Raw genomic sequence first — 14963 nt, 5'->3', positions numbered from 1 at the left:
GCTGGGTCATATGGTAGTTCTATTTTTAGCTTTTTAAGGAACCTCCATACTATTTTCCATAGTGGTTGTATCAATTTACATTCCCACCAACAGTGCAGGAAGGTTCCCTTTTCACCACACCCTTTCCAGCATTTATTGTTTCTAGATTTTTTGATGATGGCCATTCTGACCGACGTGAGGTGATTATTTTATTTTATTTTATTATTTTTGGCTGTGTTGGGTCTCCGTTGTGTGCGCGGGCTTCCTCTAGTTGCAGTGAACAGGGGCTACTCTTTGTTGCTGTGCGCGGGCTTCTCATTGCTGTGGCCTCTCCTGTTATGGAGCATGGGCTCCAGGCGCTCGGGCTTCCGTAGTTGTGGCTCACGGGCTCTAGAGTGCAGGCTCAGTAGCTGTGGCTCACGGGCTCCAGAGCGCAGGCTCAGCAGCCGTGGCGCACGGGCTTAGTTTCTCCACGGCATGTGGGATCTTCCTGGCCCAGGACTTGAACCCGTGTCCTCTGCATTGGCAGGAGGATTCCCAACCACTGCGCCACCAGGGAAGCCCCTCTTATTTAAAGTACAGTCATGACTATTAGAAAAGATTTAGAAAATTCAGAACAACATAATAAACAATTTTATGTCACTTAAAATCACTACCTAATATAACTGTTGTTAACATTGAGGTGAGTTTTTATTTTGTTCTTCAAAGTTGAAATTACACAATTTTATATCCTCCTTTGATTTTTTTAAATTTAACATTGCCATAAACATTTTTACTTGTCATTAAAGATTATCAATAAACAGTTTTTGGCTGCATATTACTCTGTCTAATTTATATACCATGATTTGATTATAGGCTATGTAACTAAAGGTTGAACATTTAGATTTCCATATGTACTACTATAAATGATGCTGCTGTGAACATCTTTGTGGTGGAGCTTTTACTGAATGTTTGGTTATTTCCATGATAGAATGTTATGAGCTATTTTTAAAATTATTTGTTTATATTCTTTATATTGTTATAGCATCATAGTGCTTTTGTATTGGTTTTCATGAATGCTTTACCTAGTTAAGATATTAATCTTTTGCTATTTCTTGCATAGTTTACTCATTTTGTTTTCTTTAAATTCAGCTAATGCTGTACGTGTTTTTCTCAAACTAGTATGCCTAAAACTAATCTTTTATTCTTTCCCTTTTCTTCACTGTCCAGCTGACCAAGGCAGAAACTGAAATCTTTTCATCTTTGATCTTCTCTACCCTCCTCTGCTACATCTAGTCATCCACTGACTGAGTCCTTATTCTACCTCTTAAATATTTTTTTGTAGCCATTCACTTTGCTCCATCCCTACTCCCTCTATGTTATTAATTCCTTTGCAAAGCTTTCCCAACACTGTCCTTGAATGATTAAGTGTTCTTCACTTAAGCAGCCACTTCCAGGCTTTTGGCTCTATGTGTATATTTATACACATTGTTATGAAATTATCATCTTACTTTTTATCAGTATTCCTCAGACAGTTTTCCAAGGAACTCAAGTGTTGGTGAGATACTCTCTCTTATATGACAGAGGATTTCATGGTCAAGTTTGGAAAATAATATCTTCTTGGAGATTCATAATATAAATAATATAATATAAATTAGCATGTTAAAGGCCCTGAGAAGTTCTACTTGGCATTTTAATAGATGCTGAGTGTGTGTGATGGTGAACAAAACTAGTTTGGAGCTTAACGAAATCCTGTGGACATTTGTTTGTACCTTATCTATTTGGTACTGGGCATTACCCCTTCCTTCCTAAAACTGCTGCTTTGTCATGTGACACTGTATTCTCTTGATTCTCCTGATGTTTCTCTGATTGTTCCTTTATCTTCATGGGTTCCTTTTCTTCTGCCCACTGCAGTTGACCCATGAACAACATGGGTTTGAACTGCCTGGGTCCACTTATACATGGATTTTTTCAATAAATACATGCTACAGTACTACATGATCTGCAGTTGGTTGAATCCACAGATGCAGAACCTGGATACGGAGGGCTGACTGTAAAGTTATACATGGGTTTTTGACTGTGTGGGGCTCGGTGCCCCTTAACCGAATTGTTCAAGGGTCAACTCTACTTAAATTTTGGTGTTTCTTGGGGCTCTGTCGTAGCCCACTGCTCTTTTCACACTTCATCTCACCTACTCTGGTGGTTTCAAATATCACATTTGCTGCTAACTAATTGTTTTAATCAGCCCTCAGAGGACAATAGAAATGTTTTAAGTACAAGGGTTATCTTGTAGATGGAATCTGAAGTAAATCTGAGCCTCATGGGGAAAAAAGAGCTAGGAAGCTACCAGCTTCCACTAGTAGACAACCAAGCTAAAAACTTGGAAGTCTTCTTGACTCTCCCTCCCACATTTATCAGATTCTTTCAGTTTCAAATCCTAAATTCTTATTTCAGTTCCCTCCCCTGCAGCATCCATGCCACTCCCCTATGTCATGACCTCATCACCTTTTGTTTGAACTGATTCTAATAGCCTGCTTCTGCATGCAGTTTGCTCCTGTTACATCCTTTAGGAAATCATCGTGATGTATTGAAAAATGCAGGTCTCATCACACCATTCTCTTGCTTAAAACTTCAATGGTTTCCTGTATCTCTAGAGTGAAGATGAAAAACTCCTTACCAAAGCTTAGAGGCTACTTCTTCTGCCTTCCTTTCAGCCTTAAACTGTTATGGCCGTTGTCTACTTCGTCTGGTTTTTTTCCTCTGATGTGATTATCCACACTACTTCATTTTCTTGCAGTAACCTTTCCTTGCTTCCTAACTTGTATATATCTCTTTTACTGCATTTACATATAAGCAGATGATTATAGTGAGGCCTCTTCCTCTCTAAACTGTGAGCTCCTTGAGATCAGGGAGTGTGTTTTACTGGTTTTTGTAATCCCAGCACCTCTGGTACTCTGAATGTTTGTTGAATGAACGAGGAGAATGAATACACTCATTCCCAGCCATGGTCCTTCAGCTCTTATGTCTCCCAGCCCCTACCCCACCTCTGTTGTCTCTGATTCCTCAACTGCAGGTTCTCCTACCAAGGGGGTTTTCAGGTACCTGTATTCTGCAGGTTGGGAGAGACATCTATTTTTATAAAATGATGTAGCATCGTTTTTAGTGTATAGAGAAATCCAAATACTATTAATATTTTGCACATAAGACTACTGAATATATTTTTAAAACTTAAGTATGACATTGTTATATGTATTCATTAAAGGTGTCTTTCTGTTATATAAACTTGTTAATGGAGACTGAGTTAATGTTATTGGTCATTTGCTTTTCTATCAATTTAATATTGCCCTTAGAAATATAAAACCCAGCAACTGAAGTAATTCTTAAGATATCTCTAGCAGCAGTATAAAGTTAATTTTGTAATGTCTTTCTTGTGTATATCAAGTCCAAGATCTCTCATATACTACTCGGGACTTTTCTGCTTTTGAACCATGTTGGTGTCTATTACCATTCTTGCCACATGATTCATTTATGTTTTGGGATCAGTGCAGTAGCCTCTTAACTTTCCTTAGTTTTGCCCCCTTTTAATCTATCTGTTACATCTTTGCCGGAATGATCTTTCTTAAAACTTTCATCTGATCACATGAGTCTTACTTAACATCCTTTAGTGGCTCCCCATTGCCTTCAGAATTGAACATAGACTCCTTAGCATGGAAGTTAGCCCTGTGTGCCTCTAGCTCATCTCTCAGTACTCTCAGTGTGCAGCCCGTGCTCTAGTTGTACTGAACTGTATGAGTCCTGTAATGCCTCCTGCTCTCAAGCCTTGCCACCTTTGTGCAGGCTGCTTCCTTGACTTCTGCTGTCCTCGTTCCCACTCTTGCTCCTGGCCTACTTCCTTTCAGCCTTCCTCCTGGAATTCTGATACTCCCCACCCTACTCTGGATTCTGTGTTCCCATTGCACACGGTGCTTATATAATGTATGTATTTGTTTCCTTGTCTGCCCCCATCACCTTGAGGACAGGGACAGTGAGTGTCCAGATATTTGGCATAGTGCCCAATACATGAATGTTCTCCATAAATATTTATCGACTGTTGTCATTGTTAGTAATTCTGGAATGCACCATTAATGTTTTAAAACTCTGTTTTTGTAGCCTCAAGGAATAGGTTCTCCTAGTGTTTATCATGCGGTTATCGTCATCTTTTTGGAGTTTTTTGCTTGGGGATTATTGACAGCACCCACCTTGGTGGTAAGTAATCTTTTAACTTATTTATCACTGACTTTAAAATTTCTTTTTCTTCGGTTTCAGGAGGGAAATAAGTTTGGGGAGGAAAAAAAGGCTCTTTTTCCTTTCCAAGGTTAATTCTCCCACCAATATCGTCAGCCCTTTAGTACTGTATTTTACTGGTTTAGTTGTCTTTTCCAACCTTTACTTCTTCCTTACTTTTTAGCAGGGCTTGGGCAGGTTTGATTCTTCTGGTGAACACTGGACAAGTTTAAGCAGGGCTCAGTCCCCCCTCTGGGGAAGGTGGAAAGGATTCTTATACTGACAAGCTTAGGAAGAATGGTGTCTGTGCCCTGAATCACTCAACATTATTATTTTGAGATTCATTCCTGCAGTTGCATTTTCCAAATACAAGTTTCTTTTAGTTTAGGCAGAGGATCTAGAGGTAACCATCAAGAGAGGTCATTCTTTTCATAGCTCTAAGCTGATTTTACTCAAATATTCCCAGGTTTAGAACCTCACAAAAAGACCTCCCTGCCAGACCAAACATCTTAGGTGATAGCTAGTTTTCTCCTGTCGGTTTAGATGAGGGGAATGGAATGAAGGAAGGAGTAATGGTAGACCTCTATGATATCTTGAAAGGTGTAATCAGGATAAATGTACAGCTTTCTAAATCCCAGAAGAACAGATTTTTAAAGAGATATACTTCCTTGTTTTTTCATGAGCTTGTTTGTTGATACACAAAAAAGACTTTTATAAAAAGTTTGTTCATAAATTGATCATATATAGATAGATTGAACTAGTCTAATAATCATTATGATTATGACATTTGTAACCACATTATACTGTAATAACCTGATGTCAAGGGGCTACTGTGGTGTTGTAATAACTGTGTTCTCATACCTTTGTATTAGCTTTCTAATATTAGAGTGTGCTTATTTATAATCTACCAATTTAACATATAAATCTGTCTGGTGGATCATTAGTCCTATGGTTTAAAGTACTTGAGCTTTGTAATAGCAGTTTGTATATATTTATATAATGATGAGTCCAGGCACTGTAAATACGTCTAAGCACTGTAAATACATTACTTTAAATCCTCAAAACCACTTTATCAATGAGGAATTAGCCTCATAATGATGCTGAAAGCTCAGCCTCTCTGTACACTGGTGCCGAGTCAAATCTTGGAGGCAGAGTTTTGGGTGAAGTAGAAGAGAATAGCTTTATGGCTTTGCCAGGCAAAGAGGAACACAGTGGGCTCCTGCCCTCTGTGAAACTATGAATATGTGTCCCAACCTGGGAGGATTTGATGAAGAGTTTGATAGCAATAGTTAAAGGGTGGAGTTGCTGATAAGATTAGGGAGGGTATGTGTAGGGCCTGCACTCCTTTAATCTCTTCTCAGGTAATCTCTCTTCTCAGGTAATCTTCTCAGGTAACCAGCTTCTCTGGTTCCTTTAGTCTGGCCTCAGTTGGTCTTCTCTGGTATGGAGAATGCTGACATCTTCCACTTGTTGGTTTTAATTCTATAAAGGGGCTTAACCATATTGTTATGTGTGTCCCTTGAGGTGGAACCAGGATCCTGCCCCAAGGCTGCACTATTGTTTCTTGACTGTTCCTGCCTTGACTCTGCATCCCTTCCCTTCCTGGATTAGCAACTGTTCAACTGTTCAAATCTGCCCTTTGGAACTCAGGGAAGGTCATGGAGCTGAACAGAAAGGCTCCCTGTGCCCAGGAGACCCTACAGGGTCCTCCTTATTTTCAATAATACAGATGAGGAAATTAAGGTTTAGAAGAGTTAAGCAACTTGTTACTCTGATAGTAAACTGCAGTTTTGGTTTTAAACCTAGGCTTGTTTTGTTCCTAGTGCTCAGTCTTGGAGAATACTGGTAGCAAGTGGTTCATACCCATGTTTTAGGTAGTTGAGTTTATCTGCAGTGCAACTACTAGCTAAGTAGAGAGATTAAAATATTGGGTAAACTGTGAGCAAGCCATCAAAAAAAAGCTTTTTGTGATGATTCCATAATTTGTCATCATGATTTGAAGTGCGTGTAGCTGTTTTTTAAATTCGTATCTCATTTATATTTTTTAGATATCTCAACTTTTTGTCTAACTTTGGTATCCTTTTTTCTAATTGGACAAAAAGAGATTGTCTTCTTTAAGAACAAGGAAGAAATCCAGTTATTTAGATATAACTGCTTGCTTGTTAGTTCATTTTTCATAGCTATGGGAAAACTGTGTGCTTAATACGTTCTTAACTATTTTTTGTTGATTAAAAAATGGATAGTACCTTTGATTTTTCTTTTTCTCTCTTTTTTCTTTTACTTTTTAGAATACTGAATTGAATTATGGTCAGGAAAATGAAAAGTGCTAATTTGGGACTTAATGAATTATTTTTCTATTGCCAGCATAAATACATATCTTATAATAATTGCTATAACATTGTTGCCAATTATTTTATTTATGGAAAGACTTCTTTCGCCCCATTGTTGTTGTAACAGTTACTCTTAATTCCCATGTTTTTTTTTAATACTTGAATTTTTAAAAATGGTGAAATGATGAGGTGTTACATGGGGCAGTTGTCCACAATATTATCATAGTCATAATTCTTTACCTTTTTCAGTTTTTCACTTCATTATTTTTTTTTAAATCAAGCTTTCTCTCATGAAAAATAAGTTCAAGTATAAATGAATGTTAAGCTCAGAGTTTTATTTTTCTGATTCTTTTCTCATCTTTAATGTATACACATTTTAAAAAATAATTGCAGTGTTTGTGCTCTACATTTTTTTGCTTGATGGGGAAAACCTTGGGTGGTTTAGGCAAAACAAGGATTGAATTGTAGAGATTAGATGTATCTAAGTGTTGAGATTTGTTATACTCTTGGTACTTACTGGTGTTTTGGCCTTTGGGCATTGGAACAGCAAGAATCTTTGAAACATCATTGAAAAATAGTTGTGCATGGGAAATCTATATATATATATACAGTTCTCTCTCTATATGTTACATACGTTACTTTTTTAGTAATTAGAAACACACTGTCTGACTGTTGTAGACCATTAAACAATGTGAAATGTGTAAGAACAGGAGAGTTCTCCTGCAGTCTTACTCATCCCTCCAGGCAACCATCAGTTTAGGAGATTTTGGCTTCAGGGTAGGCTTTACCAGCCCCATTAGGACAGATTGGCCAACTGGAGATGAAGGTTTCAGCTGTTAGAATGTGGTATCTATTAAGTCAGTGATTTTTTTAAACCAGAGGTGAATATTAGTGATACCTGTTTTTGTTTTTTCCCCCAAATACCTAGGCCTTACAACCTTTCTGGCTGAAATCAGAGTTTTCAAGGGGGAGGCTCAGGCATGTATATTTTTTTAGAAGTGATTCTCATATATCTAGTATATATCACTAATTAAGAACCAATATACTAATTCACTGTGGGCTTTTAAAAAAGGTTTTGCTCATTTTGAGACTTTCTGCTTGCAATTTTTTATTGTTGTTGATTTTATTAGCAGGCTTTTTCTCTTTGTTTTGAACTCCTATACTCCCCCGTGTTGGGGTGTGAGGAAAAGTGAGTTTTGGGGTAGAAGGCACCAAGTTGTAGCACTTTGCTCTCTTTTCCAAAAGTCTGTTAACCTTTAAACATTTTATTTCTGTCTTACGTGTTTTGAAACTGATTATAAATGGTGCCTGCTAGAGAGTCACAGCTCTTATTCATTTAAAAAGGGAAAGTGAGGATGAAGATATATTTGAGTTTATTTGCATTTTATGTATCTCTCTCTTCCCATACATAGCTCTCAAAAATTATAAAATTTAAGCGTTTCAATTTTCATAGATACTCTTTGAATTAATTCATTTAACGGCTAACCAAATTTAAAACATATTAATTATAATAAATGTTTGGTGTTGGATTTATAATAACCTTCATTTTAAAAAGTAATGTGAAGTTAAATTAAAAAAAAATTTCATGTGGTTGCAATTATCTTTGAGTTTTAAGCCCATAGAGCTTCCAGAACACTGTTCTAGAATACAGTAAAAGAACAAAGGCTGCGTTCTGTGTGGAGGACCTGCCCAGGGCAGGATGGTGAAATCTCCAACAAGGGGATTTACGTTAATTACACAGAAGAATTTTATATTGACATTTTTAAGGACAGTAATCTAACACTTTGAGAGGTTATGACTATATGGTTGGTTCATAGTGGGTGTTCAGTCAGTGATTATTGATTGACTAAATAATATACATTTACATAAAGAGAATTAATGACAGTTGGACTAAGGATCTATAATGCTAAGAACTGGCTTCACTTTTTGACAGACCTATGGTTCTAGAAATACTAGACCAATATTTGACAGTTCAGGTTGCTAGATGCACAATCCATGTTATGGAGCAAGACCCTGCACTCCAGTCCTCCAGCATCTCTTCTATATCAATGGCTTAGCATTCTTTGCTCAGAGATACTCCTGAAGCATTTAATAGTTTAAGGACTATTTACTCTCAAAATTTTTTAAGTTCTTAAAAATTTTAAGATCCATAAAATTTATTGGAAAATGACACATTTTTTTCCTATTCAGCCCCAGTGCTTAAGGGTCCCCCAGGATCAAAAATCTTTACAACCAACATTTTTATTACTTCTTATATTAATATTTGTCTCTGTGTTAAAATTTTTGTTAAAAAAAAAAAGTGAGGGTTTGTTTATCTTTAGCTATACTCCTTTGGAGGGGTTATAAAAGTTTTTATTTTGTAACATTTGGTTAAATCAATTTGCATAATTGTCATGTTATATTAAGTCATTTTGAAAGCAGAATTTATAATCTGTTAATTATGAACATTTGTGAACGGTTAATATATGAAGGCACTCTATTGATGAGGCACTAATAGAAATAAAATATATTAAATGCAAAGTGTAGTAGATATAGTGCCTGTCTGCCCTTAAGAAGGTTGAAATATAATTGAAAAGAAATATTTATCAAATACCTGAAAAGATGAAAAATACAAGACCTAAGTAACAGAGTACTGTAATATAAAAAATATTAGAAAGCTATATGTGATGACCAAGGGAGTGCTGTAAATCACCCATTATATGGTCCTAAAGGAGAAATTGATTGCTTTGGACAGGAAAGTTTGGTAGCAAAGGAGCAATATGGAAGATTTTGGGGTCGACTAGATAGGGAAGATAAGGGGAACAAACATTTATGGTAGATAGGATATCATGTGTAAAAGTATGAATATTGGAAAGCATAGGAATATTTCTAAAGTAGTGAAAAGACCAGATTGATTGGAATGGAAGATGGCTTGGCAAAGTGAATTGTTAGAAATAAGATTTAGCGTATTACAAAACTTCTTGTAAGCATTCGTTATGTCCTTCTTTCTTTTTAACACCAAATCCATTCTTTGTCCCTAGAAAGAATTGGCCCTTAGTAATAACTGGAACAAAAGCAGATTTAAGTTGTTATGAAAGGTTTGGGGATAAGGAGTTTAAATCTTTTTCTCTAGTACAAGAACTAGCAAACTATGGCCAGAGCAAATACTGCTAGTACCCTGTTTTTGTAAATAAAGTCTTATTGGAACACAACCATGCCTATTCATTTACATATAGTCTATGGCTGCTTTTATTGAGTTGAGCACTTGTGACAGAGACTGTATGGCCTGCAAAGCTAGAAAAAACTGAAAATATGTACTGTCTGGTTCTTTACAGAAAAAGTTTGCACCCACCTTCTTTGGATCCATGGGTCTTCACTATAAATAATAAATAATAGGGTTTTTCAACTACCGAGATTTGGGGCCAGATGATTATTGTGGGGGAGGGCTGACCTGTGTGTATCGTAGGATGTTCAGCAGCCTTCCTGACCTCTACCTCATAGCTGCCAGTAACATATTTTCTTTCCCCTGACCCCCGCCCTCCCTGATCCCTCATGTTATGATAAAAATGTCTCCAAACATTTTCAGATGTCCTCTGGGGGTCAAAACCACCCTCCGTTGAGAATCACAAAATATGTGAATATCATAAATATGTGATTTTTCCCATATTAGTGATTTTCTTTGAATACTAAACATTTCTAATTTTATTTTTACATAAAAGCTAATTTTTGTTAAATTTCTAGTTATTGGCAGAAGAGTAACTGAAGAAAAGCGAGCCTTCTAATCCTTCTAAAGGTTTTACTTGCAGGATGTTAGAAAGTACAACCAGCATAGTTTTTCTTCCTAAAGAGAAGATTTTCCGACCTGTCTCATTCCCCACATTGCCATTCTCTATTGTTTTTATTGAGAGACAGTATGGTATAATGGAAGAAGCATTGGCTTTAAGTCAAGCAAGAACTCAGTTGCCACATCTGTAAAGTGGTAATATCTAATTCATAATATTGTTAAGATTAAGTAAAAGTATATATAAAGCCTCTGATACATAGGCTGTGAAAATGGTGGTTGCTGCTTTTTATTTTTTTAGTTACCTTTCCCGCAGTTACTTTCTCAACCAATGAGTTCCCAATGGTTCACTTGTTACCCAGTGAACAAACTGATGCCATGTGGTTTGAGACCAGGCCTTGGAAAGGATAAAGAAACTTGTTATACATTTTCATGGGTTGGGATTTTTTTTTTCTTTCTTTCTTACCTTATGGAATCTCTAGGTCCACTTTTTGGCAATTAAATTTTCCCTATTTATTCTCCTAGTCTCCTATCTTAGATAATACACCTGTCTGTAAAGGGAGTTATAAGTCAGTCGGTTATATGTTGGAAGCAGGATAGCATAGTGATTAAAAGCATGGACTTTCAAGCTTGACTTCCTGTGGTCACTTTCAGTTTTGCTACTTACTATGTGATCTTAGATAAGACATTTAACCTCTCTGTGTATCAGTTTTCTAATAGGGCCGTTACGAAGAATGAAAGGAGATAATGTGATAAAGTGCCCAATTTAGTGCCTTGTGACATAGTAAATGCCGTATAAATGTTTGGTGTTATTAGTATTTACTCATATGCATAGTGTCATACAAACCTGAAAATTTATATGAAATAAAATTGGGATGTTTTACGTTTTACTAGGACTAAAATGTAGCATGAGCTTTTCATTTTGTTCTTATTCTTTAGGTATTACATGAAACCTTCCCTAAACATACATTTCTGATGAATGGCCTAATTCAAGGAGTAAAGGTAGGATCAATCATATATATATATATATATATATATATGCATGTACACAAACATGCACAAATATACTTATGTAAATATATGTAATTCTGCCAGTTTATTAAGTTAGTTGATCAATCTCCTAAGTATTAATTTTTACAATTGGAGTATATCTTGGGGGATTACTTAGCACTTTTTAAATGAACTGGGTTTTAAATATGATTTGACTTACATATAGCCAACTATGTATAATAATGATAAACCACATCATAACAAATTGCCCCTGTGTTTTATGTGTTGGCACTTTCATTACAAAGATCTGAGTGCTTTTTGTAAACTAGCAACAAGAATATAGATTGAAGAGAAAAGAACTATTTAAAAAATGCATGAGTATAAAATATATCAATATGGTAAAGTTTTGATTATTCTACATATTCTTTACTCTTGGTTCCATTTGATCAACAAGTTTATAAACTGATAATTAGCATATGATATTCCTTCTAGAATTGCTAGAGTTGTGGTTGAGAATTCATTAGAACGTTTTGTGTTTAATATGCTACCACAGCCCGCAGATGGTTCTGTATGGTCTTGGGAAATTGAAAAATTACATACAGACAAGAAACAAGTTGTTTATCTAAAGTTTGGTGATATACTTATTTTAGAAATAAACTTGTTTAAAATTCTTCTGTGGTAGTAAAATGATTTATTTTTGGCTCATCAGTATACATAGTATATGTATTTTCTTTAACTTTTTTTTAGGGTTTGTTGTCATTCCTCAGTGCCCCACTTATTGGTGCTCTTTCTGATGTTTGGGGCCGAAAATCCTTCTTGCTGCTAACAGTATTTTTCACGTGTGCCCCAATTCCTTTAATGAAGATCAGCCCATGGTACGTGCACATTCAGATTATAGCAACTAAATATCGACTGTTAATTGTTTTCTGAATATTCCCTTATTTCTTCCACTTTTTTTCCATCTTATCTATGTAGGTTTTAAATTTATTTTTCTAATAACATTTATTCTTTGATACAGATAAGAGGGCCTTTAAAAATATAGTAGCTAAGTAATATAACAGTAAGTAATAAAGTTTTTTGAACTAGATGCCACTATAGGAAGCATGTAGACTACCAGCTAATCTGCTTTTGGATTTCACAGCCCAAATTTCAAAACAATATTTTAGGTACTGGATAGGGTTGCTAACTTTTTCTTTTTTTTTTTTTTGCGGTACGCGGGCCTCCCACCGCTGCGGCCTCCCCCAATGCGGAGCACAGGCTCCGGACGCGCAGGCCCAGCGGCCATGGCTTACGGGCCCAGCTACTCCGCGGCATGTGGGATCCTCCCGGACCGGGGCACGAACCCGCATCCCCTGCATCGGCAGGCGGACTCCCAACCACTGTGCCACCAGGGAAGCCCTAACTTTTACTTTCTTAAGTAGGATGTTAAACACAACGTTTATCATCATTATCTATATTAATTAGGAATAGATTTTGTTATATATCAGTAAAGTCCCAAATAATCGTTTCTTAAAAACAAGGAAATTCACTGCTAATTTCTCTCTCCATAAAAAAGAAGTCTGGAGTTGAGTAGTCCAGAGCTGGTAGGGCAGTTCCCGGGAACCGGACTTTTTCTATCTTCATGCTCTGCCATCCTCCACTATCACCTCACTGTCCAGATGGCCGCTTAAGTGAGCTCCAGCTTGTGTCACCTTCAGGCAGAAAAGATGGAAGGAGTGGCTACAAAGAGCATACTGCCTTCCTTCAGGGAAACTATGGAATTCCCACCCAACCTCTGCTTGTGTCTGTTTGGTCAGATTTCAGGCATACGCTGCTCCTAGTTACAAGAGGCTGGGCTCTTGGCCACCCTGATTAAAATCAAGTCTTCCACTGAGGAGGAAGGGAGGGAAAGCTCACAAAGAGAATGATTTTCCCAAGATAATAGAGCCCAATTTAGTTGTAGATTTTTTAATTCTTTGACTAATATTCTACTCCACTTGAATATTAATGTTAGTTAATTCTATATCATAGATCGGCTGTATTTCCATGGTGAATCTAGAAAGGTCAGGGCTATTTATGAGGCAGGATCTTCCTTCCTCTTATAGGTGAGATATAACTCTGAAGGCCAAACCCTTGATGAATGCTAATCATTTAAATGAAATCTTACCAAACAAATCTAGGGCATGAACAAGTTATTTGCTGTGGAAAGCAGCATGTTAGAAAAAAATTGGCAAGCAGTAAAGTCCCGGTGGCATGATATTTTGAAAGTGCAATATGATTTCACTTGATTTTAAAAACTAAACATCAGCATTACAATAGAGACTTCTTATTCTCAGCCAGGTATTTTTGAATCATGTATAGCAAAATGTAATTTGCTTTTTAAAATAGCTTTTGTTCATTTTATTTTGGACACTGCCATACAGGTTGTTTTGCCAACATTTGAAGAACTAAAGATAGCTTATGGAAAAACATCTAGTTTCTATATATAGACTCAAGATAAATATAGACTGACTTGTCCCTCAGTTTTATTTACTGGATTTTGTTTTTTTTGTGTAGTACTGTGATGGGAAATTGTAATAGATGAATTATAGTAGACTCTAGTTTGTTGCTATTTTTAGTAGAAACAATAACAAAGCCACTTAACAATTCAACAATTGGGTAAAAAATTGACCTGAATACATTTTCTAATTTTAAGTATTCCCGCATAGTAGCTGAGTTGCTATCGAAGGCCCACATCTAGCCCTGTTTACATAATATCTGGGGCTTATGATTTATAGAAGAATTAATCTATGAACTGTCCTAGTAAGCTGTTGACTGAAATTAGGTATACGTACATTAGTTCACTTATAAAAATGAAGATTAAGGTAATAGTAATTGTCTTCTAACCATTTCTTGTCAATTATCTTTCAATCCTAGGTGGTACTTTGCTGTTATCTCTGTTTCTGGGGTTTTTGCAGTGACTTTCTCTGTGGTATTTGCATATGTAGCAGATATAACCCAAGAACATGAAAGAAGTATGGCTTATGGACTGGTATGTATTTTTAATCTGTACCTTTGTGTCTGCTGAAAAACACCGTGTTATTGTCTTTTATTACAAGGAGTGCAAGCCTTTGCATTATAAGATTTATTTTTGCATAAGTACATTTTATAATAAAATCATCCATTAGACTACATTAAATTTTTTTTCAGTACAAAGCCATGTAAGTTTTGATATTTTCATTCAGTCAGTATTAGTCACACATCAGATTTGAAATTACAGTGGAATATTTTTACCTTATATAAGTTCTTTTTAATAGAATACTAAAAGAACTATTTAATATGTAATGAGTTTTAAAATTACTATTATTTAATGGCTAATCTAAAATATAATAGGTTAACACCCATCTCAGGGATCCCAAACCTTCTTGGTGGCTTTCTGGGCCACACAGAGTCTCTCTCATATTTTTTCTTTTTTCTTTTCTTTCTTTTTTTTTTTTTTAACTTAGCTTTTTTAATAATTAATTTTTATTGAATAAGTCTGACATAGTAACATTATTTGACTTTAAGGTGCACAAAGTGTTACTTTGATCCATTTATATATTGTAATATGATTGCGGTTATAGCTATATTTATCACATTACATAATTATAGTACAATATTGTCTATATTCATTTTACTTTGCATTGGATCTCTTTGGCTTATTT

At 35.9% G+C, this 14963-nt stretch overlaps 1 protein-coding gene across 2 annotated transcripts in view; it reads left to right on the top strand.

The window, feature by feature from the left end:
- The window catches only part of MFSD14A (major facilitator superfamily domain containing 14A), a 47048-nt gene that overhangs the window by 18269 nt on the left and 13816 nt on the right, over nucleotides 1-14963 (top strand). For both annotated transcript variants that reach the window (XM_033433693.2, XM_004263074.3), the window contains exons 2-5: nucleotides 4108-4203; nucleotides 11251-11313; nucleotides 12049-12176; nucleotides 14197-14311. In XM_033433693.2, coding sequence (XP_033289584.1) covers nucleotides 4108-4203; nucleotides 11251-11313; nucleotides 12049-12176; nucleotides 14197-14311 — 402 coding nt within the window. The remainder of the gene's footprint in view (nucleotides 1-4107; nucleotides 4204-11250; nucleotides 11314-12048; nucleotides 12177-14196; nucleotides 14312-14963) is intronic.

The sequence above is a fragment of the Orcinus orca genome, chromosome 1, assembly GCF_937001465.1.
Source record: "Orcinus orca chromosome 1, mOrcOrc1.1, whole genome shotgun sequence".
NCBI classification, from domain to species: Eukaryota; Metazoa; Chordata; class Mammalia; order Artiodactyla; family Delphinidae; genus Orcinus; species Orcinus orca.
Note: the sequence above shows the minus strand (reverse complement) of the source record. Positions and strands in the feature narration are given on the sequence as shown.